At 39.6% G+C, this 25,675-nt stretch overlaps 1 protein-coding gene across 1 annotated transcript; it reads left to right on the top strand.

Moving 5' to 3' along the window:
* The first annotated feature begins 4,989 nt into the window (after window positions 1-4,989).
* Window positions 4,990-23,763, top strand: LOC128647770 (A-kinase anchor protein 9-like). Its single transcript, XM_053700494.1, has 5 exons — window positions 4,990-5,103; window positions 12,163-12,426; window positions 13,488-13,550; window positions 22,660-22,755; window positions 23,656-23,763. The coding sequence occupies exons 1-5, from the start codon at window positions 5,014-5,016 to the stop codon at window positions 23,737-23,739; spliced, it is 597 nt and encodes a 198-aa protein (XP_053556469.1). The 5' UTR covers window positions 4,990-5,013; the 3' UTR covers window positions 23,740-23,763.
* The last annotated feature ends 1,912 nt before the right edge of the window (window positions 23,764-25,675 follow it).

Below are 25,675 nucleotides of genomic sequence, written 5' to 3'. Positions count from 1 at the left end.
CTACCCTTAAAGAGGTATGATCTAAGTTGCCAGTGTTACAGGGTAAACGCAGTAGGACAGAGGTCAATGTGAATACTGAGTCCTCTGATGCTTTATTAGCTATTTCCGATGTACCCTCACAGGGATCTGATTTGGGGGTCAGGGAACTTCTGTCTGAGGGGGAATTTTCCGATTCGGAAAGTATGTTACCTCAGACAGACTAGGACGTCATGTCCTTTAGATTTAAGCTTGAACACCTCCGCCTGTTACTTCGGGAGGTTTTAGCGACTCTGGATGACTGTGACTCTATTGTGGTACCACCAGAGAAATTGTGTAAAATGGACAAATACTTAGAGGTACCTGCTTACGCTGATGTTTTTCCGGTTCCTAAGAGAATCTCAGAGATTATTAAGTGGGAATGGGACAGACCAGGTATGCCGTTCTCACCCTCTCCTAATTTCAAGAAAATGAATCCCATATCTGACACTGTTCGGGACTCCTGGCAAACAGTCCCTAAAGTGGAGGGAGCTATATCTACACTGGCTAGGCGTACAACTATTCCTATTGAGGAAGTTGTGCTTTCAAAGACCCTATGGATAAGAAATTGGAGGGTCTTCTAAAGAAATTGTTTATTCATCAGGGTTTCCTTTTACAACCAACGGCCTGCATTGTACCAGTTACCACTGTGGCGGCCTTCTGGTTTGATGCCTTAGAAGATCTCTTAAGACTGAGACTCCTTTAGAGGATATTTTAGATAGAATTAAGGCTCTTAAGCTTGCTAATTCTTTTATTACAGATGCCGCCTTTCAGAATGCCAAGTTGGCGGCTAAGAATGCCGGATTTGCTATTTTAGCGCGTAGAGCGTTATGGTTAAAATCTTGGTCTGTTGATGTGTCATCTAAGTCAAAGCTTTTGGCTATTCCTTTCAAAGGGAAGACCCTTTTCCGACCTGACTTGAAAGAGATCATTTCCGACATTACGGGAGGTAAATGTCATCTTCTACCTCAGGATAGAACTGCTAAACTGAGGGGTAAACAAAATAATTTTCATTCCTTTCAGAACTTTAAAGGAGTCCCATCTTCTTCCTCTTCTTCCGCCAAGCAGGAAGGGAATTTTGCTCAGGCCAAGTCCATCTGGAGACCCAACCAGACTTGGAACAAGGGTAAACAACCCAAGAAGCCCACTGCTGCTACCAAGACAGCATGAAGGGGCGCCCCCCGATCCGGGACCGGATCTAGTAGGGGGCAGACTTTCTCTCTTTGCCCAAGCTTGGGTAAGAGTTGTTCAGGATCCTTGGACACTGGAAATCGTGTCCCAAGGGTATCAGCTGGAATTCAAAAATTCTCTCCCAAGGGGGAGGTTTCTTCTTTCACGATTGTCTGTAAACCAGACAAAAAGAGAGGCGTTCTTACATTGTGTAAAAAGACCTCTCTACTATGGGAATAAATCGTCCCGTTCCAAAACTGGAACAGGGACAAGGGTTTTACTCAAATCTTTTCGTGGTTCCCAAAAAAGATGGCACGTTTTGACCTATTTTAGATCTAAAGAGTCTAAACAAGTTTCTAAGAGTCCCATCCTTCAAAATGGACACTATTCGAACAATTCTGCCATTGATCCAGGAGGGTCAATATATGACTACCATGGACTTAAAGGATGCATACCTTCATATTCCTATCCACAAGGATCATCATCAGTTCCTAAGGTTTGCCTTCCTGGACAAAAATTTTCAGTTTGTGGCTCTTCCCTTCGGGTTGGCCACAGCACCCAGGATCTTCACGAAGGTTCCAGGGTCCCTTCTGGTGGTTCTCAGGCCGCGGGGTATTGCAGTGGCACCTTATCTGGACGATATTCTGATCCAGGCGTCGTCTTATCATCTGACAAAGTCTTATACAGACATGGTTCTGTCCTTTCTGAGGACTCACGGGTGGAAGGTGAATCTAGAAAAGAGTTCATTAATTCCACAGACCAAGGTTCCCTTCCTGGGAACTCTAAAAGATTCCATATCCATGAAAATTTTCTTAACAGAGGTCAGAAAGTTAAAGATTCTGAATACATGCCAAGCCCTTCAGTCCAATCCTCGGCCATCAGTGGCCCAGTGCATGGAGGTAATAGGATTGATGGTGGCGGCAATAGACATCATACCATTTGCTCATTTTCATCTCAGGCCACTACAGCTGAGCATGCTCAGACAGTGGAATGGAGATTATGCTAATTTGTCTCCTCAGATAGATCTGGACCAGGAGACAAGAAATTCTCTTCTTTGGTGGTTGTCTCAGGATCATCTCTCCCAAGGGACGTGTTTTCGCAGACCCTCATGGGTGATAGTGACGACGGACGCCATCCTTCTAGTTTGGGGTGTATTCTGGAATTCCCTGAAGGCTCAGGGTGTGTGGACTCAATCGGAGTCGCTTCTTCCAATCAATATTCTGGAATTGAAAGCAATATTCAATGCGCTTCAGGCGTGGCCTCAGTTGGCTTTGGCCAAATTCATTCGCTTTCAGTCGGACAACATCACGACTGTGGCTTACATCAATCATCAGGGAGGAACAAGGAGTTCCTTAGCGATGAAAGAGGTATCCAAGATAATTCGGTGGGCGGAGGCTGGTTGGACAACTGGGAAACAGACTTTTTAAGCAGACAGACGTTTCATCCGGGGCAGTGGGAACTCCATCCGGAGGTCTTTGCGACTCTGATGGCATCTCGTCAGAATGCCAAGCTTCCAAGATACGGATCCAGGTCATGGGATCCTCAGGCCAAACTGATAGATGCCTTGGCAGTGTCTTGGTCATTCAACCTAGCTTATGTGTTTCCACCGTTTGCTCTCCTGCCTCGGGTGATTGCTCGGATCAAACAGGAGAGGGCTTCAGTAATTCTAATCGCGCCTGCGTGGCCTCGCAGGACTTGGTATGCCGATCTAGTGGACATGTCCTCTCTGCCACCGTGGAAGCTTCCATTGAGGCAGGACCTTCTCATTCAGGGACCCTTCCAACACCCAAATCTAGTTTCTCTGCAAGTGACTGCTTGGAGATTGAACGCTTGATTTTATCTAAGCGGGGGTTCGGTCATTGATACTTTGATCCAGGCACGTAAGCCTGTCACTAGAAAGATCTATCATAAGATATGGCGTAAATATCTTTTTTGTGTGAATCCAAGGGCTACTCATGGAGTAGAGTTAGGATTCCCAGGATTCTGTCTTTTCTCCAAGAAGGTTTGGAGAAAGGGTTATCAGCGAGTTCCTTAAAGGGACAAATCTCTGCTTTGTCAATTTTGCTACACAAACGTTTGGCAGATGTTCCAGACGTTCAGTCTTTTTGTCAGGCTCTAACCAGAATTAAGCCTGTTTTCAGACCAATTGCTCCACCCTGGAGTTTGAATTTAGTTCTTAATGTTCAAGGGGTTCCGTTTGAACCCATGCATTCCATAGATATTAAGTTGTTATCTTGGAAAGTTTTATTTTTGGTTGCTATTTCTTCTGCTCGTAGAGTTTCGTAGCTTTCAGCATTACAATGTGATTCGTCTTATCTTATTTTCCATTCTGATAAGGTGGTTTTACGTACCAAACCTGGTTTTCTTCCTAAGGTTGTTTCTAATAAGAATATTAATCAGGAAATTGTTGTTCCTTCATTATGTCCTAACCCTTCTTCTAAGAAGGAGCGTATGTTGCATAACTTGGACGTGGTCCATGCCCTGAAGTTTTACTTGCAGGCGACTAAGGATTTCCGTCAATCATCTTCATTATTCATTGTTTTTTCTGGAAAGCGTAGGGGTCAGAAAGCTACGGCTACCTCTCTTTCTTTTTGGCTGAAGAGTATCATCAGTCTGGCATATGAGACTGCTGGACAGCAGCCTCCTGATGGGCATTTAAAAATTATGCTTTTGTCGAACAGATTTGCAAGGCTGCAACTTGGTCGTCTCTTCATACCTTTTCAAAATTTTACAAATTTGATACTTTTGCTTTTTCTGGGGCTAGTTTTGGGAGAAAGGTTCTTCAAGCAGTGGTGCCTTCCGTTTAGGTCCCTGTCTTGTCCCTCCCATTTCATCCGTGTCCTGTTGCTTTGGTATTGTATCCCATAAGTAAGGATGAAATCCGTGGACTTGTCATATCTTGTGGAAGAAAAGGAAATTTATGCTTACCTGATAAATGTATTTCTTCTACGATACGACGAGTCCACAGCCCTCCCTGTCATTTTTTAAGACAGGTATATATTATATTTTTGTTAAACTTTAGTCACCTCTGCACCTTTGGCTTTTCCTTTCTCTTCCTAACTTCGGTCGAATGACTGGAGGTGGAGGGAAGGGAGGAGCTATATATACAGCTCTGCTGTGGTGCTCTTTGGCACTTCCTGTTAGCAGGAGGATAAATCCCACAAGTAAGGATGAAATCCGTGGACTCGTCATATCGTAGAAGAAATAAATTTATCAGGTAAGCATAAATTTCCTTTTTGTTTATGAATAGGCTGTTGCAGTTGCTTGTTCTGTGAAGATTTGATGTAATTTTAAGATGAAAGCATTAAAAGTGAAGTTTTGTTACAGTGCTCCTCTCACATTTGTTTCTTGATTGTTCATAATACATTGACATAGCCATCATCACCAGTTTTCGGAATAAAATGTATTCGATTTGTATTGTATGGTCTAACATTACATATTAAGAAGCAAGTTTCAAAATATACTTTTTTTTATTCAGGGCTGAAGCAATATTGACAAATGTAATTGAATATGCAAACTATAACTTAATAACACAGAGGCAGAACCCAGATGGTTAAACAGGTATTTAAAGGGATACAAACATGCAAAAAGAAAAGCTTATTATTGTTGTAGTATTGCTTGCATATACCCATGTGTTTAACCGCTGCAAAGTATTATCAGTATAATATCATGTCAAATATATTATATCATAATGGAAATAAGATGAGATTATTATTAATATTAACCTGGTGTGATAACATAGCAGTACCCTTTCACCAGTGCTAATTTATAGTTTATTGGTACATGCTGCAGAATTTAGAAGAATTGCAGAGCAAACTTGCAGATAAAATGGCTGAATGTGCAGATATCCAAGAAAAGAACAGTCAACTTAAATCTCAGCTACGAGAACTTGAAAAAAAGAAGGAAATCCAACTTCAGGTAAGGCTCCAAATGCGTCTGTACCTCTTACCTATTATACGTCACTGCTTATTAAGTCGCAAAATGTTGTCTCAAGTACCAATCACAGCTTTATTTCTACATACTGAATACAGTTGATATGCTGTGTTCATCATCAAGAGGTTTCTTGCTAAACGCTAATTATACCTAGACTCTATGACAATGCCAATATTGGGCTAGATATTTTGCTTTATACTAAAAAAAGGTGGATAATTTAATAGCAATGAATGATATTTGATCAATGGAAAGCTAAAATAACAATTGATAAGAGAGATAAAAAAAACTGTTAAAGTTTGGTGATAGGGCTGATAGCGTATAGGGAATAACTGAGTAATTTTAGGTTTGTTCAATATGAATTAATCTAAAGAAGTAAGCACTGCAAATTGAATAAATCTCTTAAAGAGACATAAAACTTCTGGGCAAAGCTATAATAGCAGGGTTGTTGCTTCCTCCTGTGTCTTTAGATCTTTTCAAAGCTATTCTCCTATTTTCACAGATACTGAAGCCCCACATCTTTATACTGGGGGCCTCCATTTTGGAGCATTTATACTGAGGCCACCATTATGGAGCACAGGTATTCTCAAACCATATGACAGATGCAGTGTGCATTTACAGATCAGTGAAGATGCTAGCTTTTTGACAACGGTATAATGTCCTTTAGGTTAGGGTGCATGATATAGAACAGGAACTTTATATTTTTGCACTGTGTACATTGCTCTATATTATTGCTGGGTGCTTTTTAAATATATTTTGTGTAACTTTAAAAGTGTCTAAAAAATGCAAAAATGTAGCTCTCACCCACTGTATCATGTACATTCCAAGCAAATGATTAATCTATCTAAAAGCACACACCATCACTGATCTGTGAGTAGGCATCACTTCTGTCACAGGGTGTGAGTATACTTAAGCTTCAAGATGTCGGCAACCAATTTTAAGAGGCAGAACTTCAGCAACTGGCATCTTCATGGTATTAAAATAGGAGATGGGAACAGTAAAGCATTGGGGAGGGACATCATTTTTATTCTTTCTTCCAGTCATTACATAGATATATAAGTAAATAACTTGACTATAGTAGAGAATGGAAGGAAAGTGGACAGCATTGCCTTGTTCTGTTTGATGTGGGAAATGTTAATCCTATTCTAAAAGATGAGCCAAATGATTGGGGTATGTGCCTAATATCCCTTGTAGAAAGTCCCAGTTGATCATGTACAAATCATATTTGGTATAGAACGAAAGGAGCAGGAGAATATCGAAGGTTAACCAGATGGGGATTACATGACAGAGAGGACTTGTCTAGTGTTGTCCTATTCTTGTCTATGTGTGATAAAATCACAGAGATTAGAGTCTGTAAGAGGACATGAATTGGGCAAGGGAGTCAGCAAGAATTACTGTTTCTTTTGCATGATGTACCGAGTCCACGGATTCATCCTAACTTGTGGGATATTGTCCTTCCTGACAGAAAGTAGCAAAGAGAGCACCACAGCAGAGCTGTCTATATAGCTCCCCCTTAACTCTACCCCCCCAGTCATTCTCTTTGCTGGCTCTAAGCAGGAAGAGTAAAGAGAAGAGGTATTAAACTGTTAGTTTTTATTTCATCTTCAATCAAGAGTTTGTTATTTTTAAATGGTACCGGTGTTGTACTATTTGCTCTCAGGCAGGACATAGATGAAGATTTCTGCCTGGAGGATGATGATCTTAGCATTTGTAACTAAGGTCCACTGCTGTGCCCACATGAGCTGAGGAGTACAGGAAAACTTCAGTGTGAGGAACGGTTTCTTGCTCAGAAAGGCTGACAGTATCCCCATTAGGGGAAGGATAAGCAGTAATCCTAGTATGAAAGAGGTTTTACTAGCTTGCATAAGGGGCTAAAAAATTTTGTTTATGTAAAATTGGTTCAAACATTTGTGTGTTCTGGGAGTAACGTTTATGTTTATGGGACGTTTGCTTGAGGGGTCATTTGGCTTATTTTGGGTTTGTTATAACCCACATGGTTTTCAAACTAGGTTTGTTAGATTTGAGTAGGCCCCAGTAACATTGAGTGAGGTGGGCGGGGCCTATTTTCACGCCTCAGTTGCGCATTTAGTTATACAGACAAGCAGTAAGCAACTTCTCCTGAGGTCCTGATGATCTTCTGAGGGCCTATTTGAAGCTTTAACCCCATATTATCGTTCCTAAGGGCAGGTAGGGCCACAGCAGAGCTGTGGCAAGGTGCTTATAGGGGTGTTTAACCGGTTTTAGACATTTTTCAATCCGTTTTTTTCATTTGGGGGTTTATTGCTTATTACCTTGTGGTGCAATCCTTCTAAAGCTTAGTGGGTACACTGTTAAAATTTCAGAAAAATTGAAGCAATTTTAACCTGTTTTGCAGTTTGTGTATGCCTTTTTGTTTCTCTTAAAGGCACAGTACCGTTTTTGCAAATTGTGTTTTTTTCATTAAATAAAGTGTTTTCCAAGCTTGCTTGCTTTATTACTAGTCTGTTAAACATGTCTGACACTGAGGAAACTCATTGTTCAATTTGTTTAGAAGCCATTGTGGAACCTCCTCTTAGAATGTGTCCCACTTGTACTGATATGTCTATAAATTGTAAACAGCATATTTTGACTTATAAAAGTTTGGCATTAGATGATTCTCAGACAGAAGGAAATCAGGTTTTGCCATCTAGTTCTCCCCAAGTGTCACAACCAGTAACGCCCGCACAAGTGACGCCAAGTACTTCTAGTGCGTCTAATTCATTCACCTTGCAAGATATGGCTTCAGTTATGAATACTACCCTCACAGAGGTTTTATCTAAGCTGCCTGGTTTGCAAGGCAAGCGCAGTAGCTCTGGGTTAAGAACAAATGCTGAGCCTTCTGACGCTTTAGTAGCCGTATCCGATATTCCCTCACAATGTTCTGAAGTAGGGATGAGGGATTTGATGTCTGAGGGAGAGATTTCTGATTCAGGAAAGACGTTCTCTCAGACAGATTCAGATATGACGGCATTTAAATTTAAGCTAGAGCACCTCCGCTTATTGCTCAGGGAGGTTTTAGCTACTCTGGATGATTGTGACCCTATTGTAGTTCCAGAGAAATTGTGTAAAATGGACAAATATTTAGAGGTTCCTGTTTACACTGATGTGTTTCCGGTCCCTAAGAGGATTTCGGACATTGTTACTAAAGAGTGGGATAAACCAGGTATTCTGTTCTCTCCCCCTCCTGTTTTTAAGAAAATGTTTCCCATTTCTGACACCATGGCAGACGTCCCTAAGGTGGTGGGAACTATTTCTACCCTTGGCTAAGCGTACAACTATACCTATTGGAGACAGTTGTGCTTTCATTGAGCCTATGGATACAAAATTAGAGGGTCTCCTAAAGAAAATTTTTGTTCATCAAGGTTTTCTTCTTCAACCTATAGCATGCATTGTTCCTGTAACCACTGCAGCTGCCTTTTGGTTTGAGGCTCTAGAAGAGGCTCTTCAGATGGAGACCCCACTAGATTCAATTTTGGACAGAATTAAGGCTCTTAAATTGGCTAATTCTTTTATTACAGACGCCGCTTTTCATGTTGCTAAAATAGCGGCTAAGAATTCAGGTTTTGCCATTTTAGCACGTAGAGCGTTATGGCTTAAGTCCTGGTCAGCTGATGTGTCATCTAAATCTAAGTTTTTGTCGATCCCTTTCAAAGGTAAGACCCTATTCGGGCCTGCATTGAAATAGATCATTTCAGACATTACTGGAGGGAAGGGTCATACCCTCCCTCAGGATAAGTCAAATAAGACTAGGACCAAACAAAATAATTTTCGTTCCTTTCGAAACTTCAACAGTGGTCCCTCTACCTCTTCTCCTGCTGCAAAGCAAGAGGGGAACTTTGCTCAATCCAAGCCAACCTGGAGACCTAATCAGGCTTGGAACAAGGGTAAACAGGCCAAAAATCCTGCTGCTGCCACTAAGTCAGCATGAAGGGGTAACCCCCCAATCCGGGACCAGATCTAGTAGGGGGCAGACTCTCTCTCTTTGCTCAGGCCTGGGCAAGAGACGTTCAGGATTCCTGGGCAGTAGAAATTGTAACCCAGGGATACCTTCTAGATTTCAAGGATTCCCCTCCAAGGGGGAGGTTCCATCTGTCTCAATTGTCTGTAAACCCGACAAAAAGAGAGGCGTTCTTACGCTGTGTAGAAGACCTTTTTACCATGGGAGTGATCTGCCCAGTTCCAAAAGCAGAACAGGGGCAGGGATTCTACTCCAATCTGTTTATAGTTCCCAAAAAGGAGGGAACCTTCAGACCAATTCTGGATCTCAAGATCCGAAACCAATTCCTAAGAGTTCCATCTTTCAAGATGGAGACCATTCGGACCATCTTACCATTGATCCAGGAGGGTCAATATATGACCACTGTGGACTTAAAGGATGCGTATCTACACATTCCTATCCACAAAGATCATCACCAGTTCCTCAGGTTCGCCTTTCTGGACAAGCATTATCAGTTTGTGGTCTTCCTTTCGGGTTGGCCACGGCGCCGCAAATCTTCACGAAGGTGCTAGGGTCCCTTCTGGCAGTTCTAAGGCCACGGGGCATAGCATTGGCGCCTTATCTAGATGACATTCTAATTCAAGCGTCGTCCTTCCAACTAGCCAAGTCTCACACAGACTTAGTGTTGGCCTCACGGGTGGAAAGTGAACGTAAAAAAGAGTTCTCTTTCCCCCCTCACAAGAGTTTCATTTCTAGGGACTCTGATAGACTCGGTGGACATGAAAATATTTCTGACGGTGGTCAGGAAATCAAAGATTTTGTCCACCTGCCGAGCTCTTCATTCCATTCCTCGGCCGTCAGTGGCTCAGTGTATGGAGGTAATCGGACTAATGGTAGCGGCAATGGACATAGTTCCATAGTTCGCTTGCATCTCAGGCCACTGCAACTATGCATGCTCAATCAGTGGAATGGGGATTATGCAGATTTATCTCCTCAGATAAATCTGGACCAAGAGACCAGAGACTCTCTTCTTTGGTGGTTGTCACAGGATCATCTGTCCCAGGGAATGTGTTTCCGCAGGCCAGAATGGGTTATAGGGACGACAGACGACAGTCTTCTGGGCTGGGGTGCAGTCTGGAATTCCCTGGAAGCTCAGGGTTTGTGGACTCGGGAGGAGGCTCTCCTACCGATAAATATTCTGGAATTAAGAGCGATATTCAATGATGGCGTCTCGTCAGAACGCCAAACTTCCTCGTTACGGCTCCAGGTCAAGGGATCCTCATGCTGTACTGATAGATGCTCTAGCAGTACCCTGGTCGTTCAACCTGGCTTATGTGTTTCCACCTTTCCCTCTCCTTCCACGTCGGATTGCCAGAATCAAACAGGAGAGAGCGTTGGTGATTTTGATAGCGTCTGCGTGGCCACGCAGGACTTGGTATGCAGACCTGGTGGACATGTCATCCCTTCCACCATGGTCTCTGCCATTGAGACAGGACCTTCTGATTCAAGGTCCATTCAAGCATCCAAATCTAATTTCTCTGCAACTGACTGCGTGGAGATTGAAAGCTTGATTCTATCAAAGCGGGGTTTCTCTGAGTCAGTCATAAATACCTTGATTCAGGCTCGAAAGCCTGTTACCAGGAAAATTTATCATAAGATATGGCGTAAATATCTTTTTTGGTGCGAATCCAAAGGCTTCTCCTGGAGTGAAATCAGGATTCCTAGTATTTTGTCTTTTCTCCAAGAGGGATTGGAGAAAGGATTATCAGCTAGTTCCCTAAAGGGACAGATATCTGCTCTGTCTATTTTGTTGCACAAGCGTCTGGCAGATATTCCAGACGTTCTGGCTTTTTGTCAGGCTTTAGTTAGAATTAAGCCTGTGTTTAAACCTATTGCTCCGCCATGGAGTCTAAATTTAGTTCTTAGATTTCTTCAGGGGGTTCCGTTTGAACCCATGCATTCCATAGATATTAAGCTTTTATCTTGGAAAGTTTTGTTCCTAGTTGCTATCTCTTCAGCTCGAAGAGTTTCTGAACTATCTGCTTTACAATGTGACTCACCTTATCTGGTGTTCCATGCTGATAAGGTGGTTTTGCGTACCAAGCCTGGGTTCCTACCTAAGGTTGTTAATAACAGGAATATCAATCAAGAAATTGTTGTTCCTTCTCTGTGTCCTAATCCTTCTTGTAAGAAGGAACGTCTGTTGAACAACTTGGACGTGGTTCGTGCTTTGAAATTTTATTTGCAGGCAACCAAAGATTTTCGTCAAACATCTTCTTTGTTTGTTGTCTATTCTGGAAAGCGTAGGGGTCAAAAGGCTACGGCGACTTCTCTTTCCTTTTAGCTGAAAAGCATCATCCGTCTGGCTTATGAGACTGCTGGACAGCAGCCTCCTGAAAGGATTACAGCTCATTCTACTAGAGCGGTAGCTTCCACATGGGCTTTTAAAAATGATGCTTTTGTTGTACAGATTTGTAAGGCTGCGACTTGGTCTTCGCTTCATACCTTTTCAAAATTTTACAAATTTGATACTTTTGCCTCTTCGGAGGCTATTTTTGGGAGAAAGGTTTTGCAAGCAGTGGTGCCTTCCGTTTAGGTTCCTGTCTTGTCCCTCCCTTCATCCGTGTCTTAAAGCTTTGGTATTGATATCCCACAAGTTAGGATGAATCCGTGGACTCGGTACATCATGCAAAAGAAAACAAAATTTATGCTTACCTGATAAATTTCTTTCTTTTGCGATGTACCGAGTCCACGGCCCGCCCTGTCTATTCAAGACAGATAGTATTTTTTTATGTAAACTTCAGTCACCTCTGCACCTTATAGTTTCTCCTTTTCTTCCTTGGCCTTCGGTCGAATGACTGGGGGGTGGAGTTAATGGGGGAGCTATATAGACAGCTCTGCTCTGGTGCTTTCTTTGCTACTTCCTGTCAGGAAGGACAATATCCCACAAGTTAGGATGAATCCGTGGACTCGGTACATCGCAAAAGAAAGAAATTTATCAGGTAAGCATAAATTTAGTTTTTTTTATCTGTTTATATTCCAAAACAAAAATACAAGAAAAATAAAAAACAGTGCATATTTCTGTGTTACAGAATCAAGCAACTGAAGCTAATGAACAGAAGGAAGCATTAAACCAGCAAGTGGTTGACTTAGCCTGCCAAGCCAAAGAACAGAGCATGAGAATATCATCTCTAGAGAAGATTGTTTCTGAGAAGGAGCTGGATTTGCTGAGGCTGAGAGATGTTATATCCTCCTTGAAGGCTGAAAAAGAAGCTCAGGCATTGGCTGTAGAAACTCTAAAAGAAGAACAAACAAAAAGGTTGTTAGAACTGCAGCTTCAGCATCAACAGGATAAGGTACAAACATATCTTCATCCCATCCTTGCCCAATGTGCCTAGAGGGATATGGCTGCACCTCACTGATGAGGCCCAAAGGAGGCCAAAACAATCATCTGGGGTTGCCATTTCTCTTGTTATAAAGAGAGTTGCCTGGTATTTCGGGCTGAATTGATCTCGTTATGTGGGATCAGACTGATATACTTTAGGAATTTTCTCCTTTGTGAAAATCACAATTGGGCTAAAAGAAGCTACTCCCAGGGCCAAAGAACAAGCTACTAAGCTGTTGTTCGTTCTTGACAGATTTCTTCTCTATCTGTATCTATTTGTATTATGACCCTGAGGAAAGTCTCCCTAAGGGTTATAGGGAAAACCAGTCATGGACTCCTTGCTCAATGTTTCCAGATGGATCTGGCTGCACCTCACTGACTAACTTTAAAGTATGCCAAAACTATCATTTGGGGTTGCCATTTCCCTTGTTCCAAAGGAGAATTGCCTGATATTTCATGGCTGGACTGACCTTGCTAGGCGGGATCAGACTGATATACTTCAGGAAAGTTCTCCTCTGTGAAAAGCACAATTGGGCTAAAAGAAGTTACTGCCAGGTGGTAACTAGGCCATAAAACAAGCTACTGAGCTGTTGTTCATTCCTGATAGTTTGCTTCTCTTTCTGTATGTATATCTTCATCCCAATAGTTAGGGACAACTGAAGACAAGTAACAATGTAATCAGGTAGGATCACATTTGTCATGTATGATATAAGTTGTTTATATATGGTAAAGAAAATGCCAGCCATATAACCCTATATGAGCAACACTGTGTGGTTAGGTCTCACTCAGTCACAGCTTATTTTAGTTTACCCAGAAGCATTGTCCAATCACAAAGCATCATGCAAAGGTTCTCTGAATGAGAGAACCAACAGAACCAATGATTTAATATATGAATGTATCTATTGAATTAAATGGGTCTCTATGTTATTGATGCACTTTTTGCACAAGGCAGAAACTCAGCTTGAACAATAGATATATCAGTTATATCTACTGCAGAGATGTATGAACAAATTGTAATTTTTATTAATACAGGATATGCAGTTATCACTTCTGAAAGAGGAGCTACAGTGTCAAAAGCAAAAGGAAATCCAACAGGTGAACAATTAATTATTGCATCATGTTATTTTATTATGTCTGAATGTAAATCTGTTAAGTAGTTAAAGGGACAGTTTACTCAAAAATGTTCTCCCCTTTAATTTGTTCCCAATGATCCACTTTACCTGCTGGAGTGTATTAAATTGTTTACAAGCATTTCCATTGCCCTTATATTGGCATTTGAATTAGTTTATTTAGCTTGTGGTATCCCCACCCATCCTTTTTGGCCTCGAGGCCAAGCTGTGTTAACACAGCCAGTAGAAGAAATTACACTCCCAGTGGGTTATAGAAGAGATAAGGTAATACAATGTTAATTTTCCATTGTTCTCTACAAGTATTAATGATTGGTTTATAGACAGATATAATATAAAGAAGCAGGTATATGTACACAATGTAATAAAGTAATGATATCTGATTATGCCTACCATCTCAACCCATTTTATTAGGTTGTAGGTTGAAAACACAAAATCAGCTAATTCATATACACAAATAAGCCTTAAAAAAGCAAATCTCATACTCTCATACATTTTATACTCTGAAGCTGGAAAAAAAGTAATTGGAAACATATTAAGGGAAAAACAATTTTAAGGTATACTGTCCCTTTAAGATTCTTTGTTCCAAACCCAAAATGTAATGTTTTTGTTTAGTGGAAAAGTATTTATAGGTGTAGTAAGAGAAACTGCCATCTTATTTTCAACAAAAAAATGTTTTATTTACTTAGGGAAAACATAATTTATAGTTACCTGATAAATTATTTTCTTTCCTGGCATGGAGAGTCCACGAATCCATTCAATTACTAGTGGGAATTTAACTCCTGGCCACCAGGTGGAAGCAAAGAACACCCCCAGCAAAGCTTAAAGTTTCCTCCCACTACCCACAATCCCCAGTCATTCAGACGAGGAATTATGGAAAGAGAAGAAGACACAAAGGATGTAGAGTGCCTGAGGTTTATAAAAATGACAAAAAGCCATCTTAAAAATAAGGGCAGGTCGCGGACTCTCCATGCCAGGAAAGAAGATAATTTATCAGGTAAGTATAAATTATGTTTTCTTTCCAGTGGCATGGAGAGTCCACAAATCTATTCAATCACTAGTGGGAACCAGTACCAAAGCTAGAGTCTACAGAATGGAAGGGAGGGATACACAAGACAGGCAAACCTAAACAGAAGGCACCACCACTTGAAGAACTTTCCTCCCAAAAAAAGTTGAGCCAAAAACATCAGATTTGGAAAATTTGGAAAAAGTATGCAATGATGACCAAGTGGCCGCCTTGTAAATCTGTTCCATAGAAGCATCATTTTTAAAGGCCCAAGAGGAAGCAACAGCCCTAGTGGAGTGAGAGTAATTTTCTCTGGATGCCAATCGAATAACACTTCTCAACCAGAAGGAGAGAGTAAAAGAAGTGGCCTTCTGACCTCTCCATTTAACAGAAAAGACAACAAATAGAGCAGAAGATTGACGAAAATCTTTCATAGCCTGTAAATAGAACATTAAAGCATGCACAACATCCAGATTGTGCAATAACTGCTCCTTCTTAGAGAAAGGCTTATGACAAAATGAAGGAACAACAATTTCTTGATTAATATTGCGTACCGAGACCACCTTCGGTAGAAATCCAAATTTAGTACGGAGAACCGCCTTATCCGCATGAAAAATAAGATAAGGAGAATCACATTGTAAAACCGAAAACTCTGAAACAAAACCTTCTAGGACAATAACTTGATATCAACAAAATGCATATGCCCAAATGGAGCCTGCTGCAGAACCTTAAGAACCAGATTAAGACTCCAAGGAGGAGCAATTGACCTAAACACAGGCCTGATTCTAACCAATGCAAAAAATTGAACATCTGGCAAAATTGCCAGAAGCTTCTGCAGAAGAATTGACAGAGCCGAAATCTGACCTTTTAGGGTACTGACTGATAAACCCTTCTCCAGGCCCTTCTGAAGAAAGGACAGAATACGAGAATTTTCACCTGACTCCAAGAAAGCCCCCTAGATCCGCACCAATGAAGGTATTTATGCCATAGCTTATAATAAATCTTGGGAGTAACAGGCTTACGAGCCTGAATCATAGTCTCAATAACTTTCAAAGAAAAACCTTGTCTGGACAAGACTAAGCGTTCATCTCCAAGCAGTCAGCTTCAGAGAGACTAAGTTTGGATGGAGAAGGGACCCTGAAGTAGAAGATCCTTCCTCAGAGGCAATTTCCACTGGGGAAATGACGACATCCTCACTAGGTCCGCAAACCAAGTTCTGCGAGGCCACGCTGGAGCTATTAGAATCACTGAAGCCTGCTCCTGTTTTGATACGAGCTATCACCTGAGGAAGGTGGGAAACTAGAGGAAGCATATAAATTAGACTAAAAACCCATGGCACTGCCAGGGCGTCTACCAGAGCTGCTTGAGGATCTCTTGATCTTGCTCCGTATCTTGGAAGCTTTGCAAGATGCCATCATATCCAGCTCTGGAACTCCCCACTTGAGGGTTAACATCGAGAAAAATTCTAGATGGAGAGCCCATTCCCCTGGACATCTGCCTCCTCAGATAATCCACTTCCCAGTTGTCCGCCCCTGGGATATGAATGGCAGAGAGATGACAATTGTGAGACTCTGCCCACTGAAAAATGCGAGTCACCTCCTTCATAGCTAACAAGCCAAATGGTCCTGAGAGATCTACCAAGACAGTGACATCCTTGTCTGAGAGTCTTAAACTATCCTCTGAGAGAGATCCGAGTGGTCTCCGTTCCATTGATTGAGCATACATAACTTTAGAGGTCTCAGATGGAAGCGAGCAAACGTAACAATGTCCATGGATGCCATCATGAGACCAATTACTTTCATGCATACAGCCACCGATGGACGAACAGAGGACTGAAGAGAATTACAGGCTTCCAGAAGCTTGAATTTTCTGACCTCCATCAAAAAACTCTTCATAGATACTGAGCCTATGATTGTCCCCAGGAAACATACCCTGGCACCAATGAACTTTTCCCTAGATTCACCTTCCACCCGCGAGAGCGGAGAATAGCTAACAGAGAATCTGAATGGAATCTTGCTAACTGAAAAAAATGTTGCCTGGACCAAGATATCGTCCAGGTAAGGAGCTACCGCAATCCTTAGAGATCTGGCCACAGCCAAAAGAGCCCTGCCTAGAACCTTTGTAAAGATTCAAAGAGCAGTGGCGAGGCCGAAAGGCAGGGCTACAAATTGGAAATGTTGATCCAAAAAAGCGAACCTCAGGAATTTGAAATGTTCCCTGTGGATAGGCACATGAAGATACGCATTCTTTAGGTCTATAGTGGTCATAAGCTGACCCTCCTGAACTAGAGGGAGAATAGAACGAATAGTCTCCATTTTGAAGGATGGGACCTTGAGAAACTTGTTGAGAGACCTTAAGTCTAGAGTGGGTCGAAAAGTTCCCTCCTTTTTGGGAACTACAAAAAGATTTGAATAAAATCCCTGACCCTGTTCTGCTAGAGGAACTCGGATAATCATTCCCAGAGAGAACAAATCCCTTACTCAGTTTAAGAAGGCCTCTCCCTTTACCTGGTTTACAGATAATCTTGATAATAGGAATCTGTCCCTGGGAGACTACAACCACTGCCCAAGGAACTGGAACGTCGCAAATCCAAGCCTGCTGAAAAAGGAAAGCCTGTCCCCTACCTGATCTAGAACTGGATCAGGGGCGCCCATTCATGCTGACTCAACCTCAGCGGAAGGCTTTCTGGATTGCTTACCCTTGTTCCAGGGCTGGCTATCTCTCCAAGAAATCTTGGCTTGCTCAGATTTAGAAGACGAGGAAGATCTCTGTCCTTTGAAGTTACGAAAGGAATCAAAATTAGAAGTCTGATGACCCTTGGGTTTATTCTTCTTATCCTGTGGTAAAAAAATACTCCCTTTCCTCCAGTAACCGTGGAAATCATCTCTGCGAGACCAGGACCAAATAAAGTCTTACCTTTAAAAGGTAAACACAGAAGCTTGGATTTAGAAGACACATCCGCAGACCAAGACTTTAACCAAAGGGCTCTGTGGGCTAGTACTGTAAAACTAGAATTTTGGCTCCCAGCCTAACAACTTGCATACTGGCATCACAGATAAAAGTATTAGCCAGCTTTAGAGTCTTGATCCTATCCTGTATCTCCTCTATAGTAGTCTCCTCTGAAATTAGATCAGACCAAAAAGAGGCTGCACCAGCAACTGTTGCAATACTAGCAACTGCTTGCCACTGCAAACCATGATGGAGAAATATTTTTCTTAAATAACCTTCCATAGGGTCTCTAAAAGAGGAATTATCCTGAGAGGAATAGTAACTGCGCCACAGTTCTCGCACTGAATCAGCCACTGGAAACATTTTTTTAAACATAGGAGACAGATTAAAAGGAACACCTGGCTTCTCTCATTCTTGAGATATAATGTCAGACATGCGATCTGGAACAGGAAAAACCTCCACAGATTTAGGTTTGACAACAAAAACTCTATTCAGTTTATTAACCTTTTTAGGAGCCTCTGAAACAGTTTCAGAGTCATCCAAAGTAGCTAAAACTTCCTTCAAAAGTAAACGGAGATGCTCCAGTCTCAATCTAAAATTAACTTTCTCAGAATCTATTGTACTAGGAACTGCAGATTCTGAATCAGAGATCTTGCCCTCAGAAGCTGCAGATCCTTGCTAGTTAACTGAGAAAGACTATTAAAATCAGTCTTGGCGAAATCAGAACCCATAAAAATGTTCTTAGATTTCCTCTTCCCTTTACCAGAACTAGGTAAAGCCCTTAGGGCTGCAGAAACTGCAGAAGTTAACTGCGCAGCAAAATCTCTAGGCAAACAAACACTCCCAGAGACCGAGAGGAACCACAGGGCACTGCACGTGAATCTGTCAAAGACTGGGACATGTTAGCAGAAAGCTGAGACAACCCCTGAACAGCATTATTTTGAGAAAAAGACGGCTCAGATAAGGAATCCTTATCCTTAGATAATAAAATCTTATAAAGGCAAGGGGAACAAGACAGGAGGTATAACCTGGGCATCTGCACAATAAAGACATTTATCAAATGACAGAGAAAGCTTGGGATCGGCTTCCATAGTAAATAAAATAGCCCTTTATTTCCCTTAAACTCTAATTTCAATATAAAAAAATAGAATAAAATTCTAAGCATAGATAAATAATTATTAATACTAGCACCTCTACACCCCAGCCATGCTGGAGAGACTCACCCAACCGGTAACCAGGAATGCAATCCACACCAGCAGATAAATCCTGTTTAAACTACAGATCCTAGAAAGCTGCAAACATCAGAGAGAAGCGACAGGCAGGAAAAACGATCTAATGCTAGAAAATCAAGTCTGTCTCCTTGAATATCCGGCTTCCAAACAGGAAGTTCAAAAGTAAGGTGCGGTCCAACAACTTTCTTAAAGAGATATTACCCAAACTAAATTAAAGATAAAACTTTGGCAAACAAATCCCCTTAGCCAAAAAAAAAAACCTTTACATGACAGAACAGCAAACAGGTGTGACAGAATCCTCACTGACATAGACCTGTAGATAAAGAAAAAAAAAACAGAGTAACCAACCCTGGTTTTCTATATAGGGGTAGCAAAAATGTTGTAAGGTAAGCAAAGACCACCTCGCCGTCTTCTAACTGCTAAAAGCCACCATTACTCTAACTAAAGAGAATTACATGGACACAGCATAACCCCAATCCTTGCTTGCAGGGAAAAGTACCCATTAAAGGATTAACAACTTAATTACTTCAGACACCTTCTTCGCACATCACCTACAATGGGCAAAGAATGATTTAGGATTGTGGGTAGTGGGAGGATACTTAAATCTTAGCTGGGGTGTTCTTTGCCTCCACCTGGTGGCCAGGAGTTGAATTCCCACTAGTAATTGAATGGATTTGTGGACTCTCCATGCAATTGGAAAGAAATAATATTTTGTTTTTTGCATATTTTTTTTTTTTTAACTTTAAAAATTTCAAAATGAAATTATAATCATTTTAAATAGGCAATTTTAATATTTTGCAGTGTTGACAAGTTGATTGCCATCTGACAATCACTTTATTGAAATCGGATAATTGTGTTTATATATAGCTGAAAAGTCAAATTAAAACCATTATGGACATTGTATGTGTTTTTACACATTAAATGTTAGATCATGGTTTAGAAAATGTACAAATTAGTAGTTTTTATAGAGCATTTGTGCTTGTCCTACACTCCTTAGACAGGCCTAAAAAGCAAATTTAGTAACTTAGATTTTCTAAATGCAGCTAATTGCTAATTGCCTAAGCCAGCTGTTCAACTTGCTGCATTTTGAAAACTTAGGTTACAGAAATTGCTATTTTTTATTTTCTGGGGAGTGCAGGACAAACAGAATTGTTTTTGCACAAAAGCAAGAGATTTTATTAAGTACCTTAATTAAAGAAAAATTCTCCAGGGGTATATAATTTGCATTTAGAACTCATTTGTGAACATAGTTCACTTAAGCCTAAAATAAATTATTCACAGTAATTGTCTATCTGCTATAATGGAAGAAGCTACAGAATGTAATCATTACTGAGGTGCACCACTTTGGTTGCCTGTCTCACTTTGGCAGTGTTGTAAATTATTATTTGTTTATTTTGTTAACATTCTATCAGAACGAATGCAAGAATATCCTAAACATGCCACATACTGAGTACCTAAGCATATGCTAATTTCAGGTCTCCTTGATGACATACATTTTTAGTAATAGCACAAAGCCGTTAGATACTCTTGAGTTCACCAAATAATCTAACCTCATTTTATATTAAATCTAAACTATAGGTAAATTATTTAAACAAGCGGACCTGTAAACACATTGCATAATCAACAAATGCAAAATAAGTAGACGATACAATAGCATTTACTCTGATTTTCAAATGAGTAGTAGATGTTTTTCTAACAAATTTCACAAGTTATGTATATTTCCACTCCCCCTGTACCATGTGATAGCAATCAGCCAATCACAAATGCATATACGTATAGTCTGTAAATTCTTGTACATGCTCAGTAGGAGCTGGTGACTCAAAAAGTGTAAATATAAAAGAGTGCACATTTTTTTTTTAATGGAAGTAAATTGTAAAGTTGTTTAAAATTACATGCTTTATCTGAATCATGACAATTTTATTTGACCTGAGTGTCCCTTTAAGTATCCTCCCATAATAATAGAAAGCCGCTTTTTTGACTTTAGCAAAAAGCATTCATATTATCTGGGGGAGATTAATATATATCAGAGGGGCCACTTTTACAGTTAACTTTAGCTAAATTATACGATTATAATTTTAAGTTAAAGGATACAATAAGTAGCTTCACTATTAAATATTCTCCCATGCCAATAGAACGCTAACTTTGGATCTCAGCAAAGAGCATTCATATTATCTGGGGGGATTAATGTATAGGGGAGACCATTTTTGGACCTCTGTGCGTATTATGAAAAAAATAGCTTAAATGGAAAACTGTATGGTATACAGATGGGGAGCTTGATTAGTAAGCACATGGAAGGATTTTGGTATAGGCCTAATCTATCTTATCACCTCTACTCTTCTTGTTTTAGTAATTGTATCCAACTTGTTACATTTTACAGTAGAGAATTATGAGTGAGTTTTCTTTAAATTATGTTATACCTGTGTGTGCATTTTATTTACATGATTTGTTTCATGTTATTGTGTACATTCTGTGTTCTACTGAAATCCTTCTCTCGCCCCTTTCCCTATTATTAGCATTCCCTCCTAAGATTGTTAATGTTTATTTAAAGGTAAATAGACATTAAAGGGACATTAAACACCTCAAGATAATAATATAAATTGTTTAATTACATGTAGTAAAACAACTTACAAGATACTTTCATTATTTATTTTGTTCTCCTTTCCTGTAATTTGATTCTGAATATTGTGAGCTTTCCAACTCATGTTAAACATGGAAGTGCAGATACAGCTATATTCCAAAACAGAAGTCAGCAGCACTATCCAGGCTTTATATAAAAGACCTTTATTTCAACAAGACTGGGTCAAAAAATACAACGTCTTGTTGAAATAAAGGTCTTTTATATAAAGCCTGGACAGTGCTGCTGACTTCTGTTTTGGATTTGCTCTACGTGAGGTTTGGCAGTTACCTTACAACAGTTTGCATGGGGAGGAGTGGCTGTACTTCTTTTGAATCACAGCTATATCCCGCACAGTCATTGGTTGCACACTCTAGTAAGCCATTTATAACAATTCCTAATTGGCCTCAGAAGAAAAAGGTAATTTAAGTTACAATATGGCGGCGCTCACTGCTTTTTAGACATTAACTTTACTCTTATTTTTTACAAGTGGAGTGCTAATTTATTGTGTGCCCATAAACGGGTTTATTAGCCCGTTTCTGCGCGAGCGATAAATAACCAGCCATTACAAGTAGCTGGTTATTGCTATAGTGAGCTTGCGGTAGCAATTAGTACTCAAAAAATTAACCAGAGGTCAGACCTCTGGTTCATTTTCAAAATGTCCCCCAATTGCCCCCAAAATAAATTGTGTAGTGCCTTTAAAACAAAAAATATTAGCATCATTTTTTTTTTAAAACTGCACTACGCAGTTTTTAGGGGTTAAAGTTGGCAGGTGTGGGGTGTTAGAGAAAAACGATACTGAAAAGTGCCTTTACATTGTGGTCTATGGGGAACTGTGTGTACTTTATAAATTTATATGTATATGCTTATATACATACAGAGAGAAGTGCACTCACAGGAACAAACTGGCTCAATACCATTGTTAGCCTGTTCTATGGTGATTTACCACCTGAGTGCAGCTTTTTATATATATGCTTATATACATATATAAATATGTGTATATACACAAATAAAAACATAAATATATATGTATATATTCATATACATATATATTTAAATCTGCTGCGTTACATTTTATGTATTAATCTATATACATGTGCAAAGCCTTCTGCCCCTTTATAATCTATTGCTGTGTTTTATATTTTCATGTAATTCAAGTACCTATTGTCATTGTGCTGTAAGATATTTTAATGTTATTAGCTAATACAATATTTTGACATTTAAAATAATTGTTTTTAATTATTCCTTTTACTTTTTTTTTTTTTTTTTATCTCAGTTTGCAGAAAATATGGAGCAAGTGAAAACAAAAGCACTTCAGGATCAAGCTGAATCACTCAAGAAAGAAATGGATAAAGTTCTGAAAACTTTAGTGGTAATGACATTGAGTGAATTAGTATTTTTTTTTTATTTGAAATTAGTTTCATATTATAAAGAGATATACACTAGAAATCATATCACAAGGCAAAACATAAATAAGTCTTGAAAACCAAGAGTTGTTGTGACCCAGTATGACATACGAGAGAAGACACTTGTCATGATACCAGCTCCCGAACCACAATCTTTCACTTGTACACATACAGATTTCCTTCTTTCTTATGCGCTGAGCAAGTCTTACATTTTCGCAGATAGTGGCTTTTCTTTTGGATACTACATGTGCTATATAAGAGATTGTCAGAGGATATTCTGTCTTCTGTTAGTCTTTACCATGAGACCAGCATAAGATCTGCAAGTGGATATCATATTTAATATTCAAAAAGAAAATACGGGGGGGGGGGGGGGGGGGCGTCAGTATAAGAAAAAAACACTGTTTATTAGAAAAAAGCATGCATGTGTGTTTGGCACATAGTCCTGGCAAGCTTCATGCAGCAATTAGCGCATATTCATTGGTTTCATAGATATATTTAAAGGGATTTTTTTCTTTCATGATTCAGAAGAGCATACAGTTTTAAGCAGCTTTGTTATTTACTTCTATTATCAATTTCTTCGTTCTCTTGGTATCTTTATTGTAAAAAGCAAGAATGTAAGCTTAGGCCCATTTTTGGTTCAGCACCCAGGGTAGCTCTTGCTGATTGGTGGCTACTTGCCTAAGTCTCCATCCACAGATCTCTTGCTAGGCTTATTTGTCATAGAAAAAAAAAGATATAGTTGATCTCAGCAACAATAGCTAAACCCTTCTTAAAGAATGAATTCCCTGCAAAAGACACAATTTGAGATTAATTAGTTATAAGTTTACTATGAAAAGTAAATATTGTATCATTGTTTTATATTACAGTTAAAGGATAAAGAGATTGGGAAATTGAAAGAGAACACTGAAATCGCAAAAGGAATCATGAAAAAAACTTGTTGTAGGAACTAAAACAAGAAGCCAGAGAGACGGTAAGGAAAAAATCCTAATAATACCTTAGCCAACAGGAATTAAAGGGACAGTCAAGTCAAAATTAAACTTTCATGATTCAGATAGAGCATGGAATGTTAAACAACTTTCCAATTTACTTCTATTATCAAATTTGCTTTGCTTTCTTGGTATTCTTTGTTGAAGACTAAACCTAAGTAAGCTGATAGGAGCTTAGGAGTGTGCACAAGTCTATAGCAGTCTATGTCAGCAGTATTTGTAACTATGGTATAACCCCTTAAGGACATAATAGGGGTTAATATTGCCATTAACAATGTTGCAAACACTGCTGCCATATGGCTTAAGACACGTACAGGTGTTCTGTATAATTTTCCGACCGCGTTATGTTTTTCTACCAATGTAACAACTATGGCCACATCTACATGTAAATCCTGCAGACGCAGAGGAAGTCATTTTTGTTTCATACAGCTATGGTTGGTAAAATAGTGAACCGATGGTTATATTTGGCTGTTTTGAGTGCAGATCTTGCTGAAACATAAAAAATGAAAACAGACACAAATAAATATGTATGGTATTAGCTTGTAATGATAGCGTTAATTTTATAAATGTATTTTTCTCGCTAATTAAGAACAAACAATTTAAACATATCTCTAGCCTGAAAAATAAATTTATAAAATGAATGCTATCATCACAAGCTAATAACATACATAATATTTTGTGTTTATCTTTTAATGTTCTGTGTTTCAGCGAGATCTGCACTCAAAACTGCGAAATATAACCATCTGATCACTATTTTAACATCAGCCTCTGTTTCAAACAAACATGGTGGATATGAAAGTGCTCTATCTAGATGTAGGCTTGGCCATACGTGTTACATAGGTAGGAAAACGTAACAAGGTAGGCAAATAGAACACAGGCTCCTGAACTCACCTAAGATTATTCTTTATTTAACATATAAGGATACCAAGAGAAAATTAATAATAGAAGTAACATTGGAAAGTTGTTTGAAATTCAATGATCTAGGCAATCAATTTAACTTTAAAGTGATGGTAAACTTTCCCCCTTTGTATAAACAGATTCGGAAAGTTAGTGATATTTTAGATGGAGTTTAATTCACCAAGCACCAATTGGAGAACAGTTCAAACCGTTTTTTCACAAAAAATAATTACTTTTGAAGTGGGCGGCAGGAGCCCAGGGTATTTGAATTTCAGTGCTACATTAAAAGGTAAGTTATAGCGCATCTTCATTTCAACTGATGAATTAAACTCCATCTAAAATAGCGCTAACATTCTGGATCTGTTTACCATCACTTTAATTTGGACTTAAAGTTATGGTAAACTCAAGCTTATGAATTTTAATACTTTGGATGTACTCCTCGATATGTGCACAGTGATGCCTAAATTTTTTTAAAATAAACTTTCTCCCAACATAGGTGTGTCCGGTCCACGGCGTCATCCTTACTTGTGGGATATTTCTCTTCCCCAACAGGAAATGGCAAAGAGCCCAGCAAAGCTGGTCACATGATCCCTCCTAGGCTCCGCCTACCCCAGTCATTCTCTTTGCCGTTGTACAGGCAACATCTCCACGGAGATGGCTTAGAGTTTTTTTTAGTGTTTAACTGTAGTTTTTATTATTCAATCAAGAGTTTGTTATTTTAAAATAGTGCTGGTATGTACTATTTACTCTGAAACAGAAAAGAGATGAAGATTTCTGTTTGTAAGAGGAAAATGATTTTAGCAACCGTTACTAAAATCGATGGCTGTTCCACACAGGACTGTTGAGAGGAATAACTTCAGTTGGGGGAACAGTGAGCAGACTTTTGCTGCTTGAGGTATGACACATTCTAACAAGACGATGTAATGCTGGAAGCTGTCATTTTCCCTATGGGATCCGGTAAGCCATTTTTATTACAGAGTAAATAAGGGCTTCACAAGGGCTT

The sequence above is a fragment of the Bombina bombina genome, chromosome 2 (assembly GCF_027579735.1).
Source record: "Bombina bombina isolate aBomBom1 chromosome 2, aBomBom1.pri, whole genome shotgun sequence".
Classification (NCBI taxonomy): Eukaryota; Metazoa; Chordata; class Amphibia; order Anura; family Bombinatoridae; genus Bombina; species Bombina bombina.
This window is presented reverse-complemented; position numbering and strand designations above follow the sequence as displayed.

Excerpts from the sequence above, each read along its gene's own strand:
- LOC128647770 (XM_053700494.1), top strand. The coding sequence starts at position 5,014 with ATGGCTGAATGTGCAGATATCCAAGAAAAGAACAGTCAACTTAAATCT. Across the intron at positions 5,104-12,162 it reads AGAAGGAAATCCAACTTCAG|AATCAAGCAACTGAAGCTAA; the intron begins GTAAGGCTCCAA and ends TCTGTGTTACAG. Across the intron at positions 13,551-22,659 it reads AGCAAAAGGAAATCCAACAG|TTTGCAGAAAATATGGAGCA; the intron begins GTGAACAATTAA and ends TTTTTATCTCAG.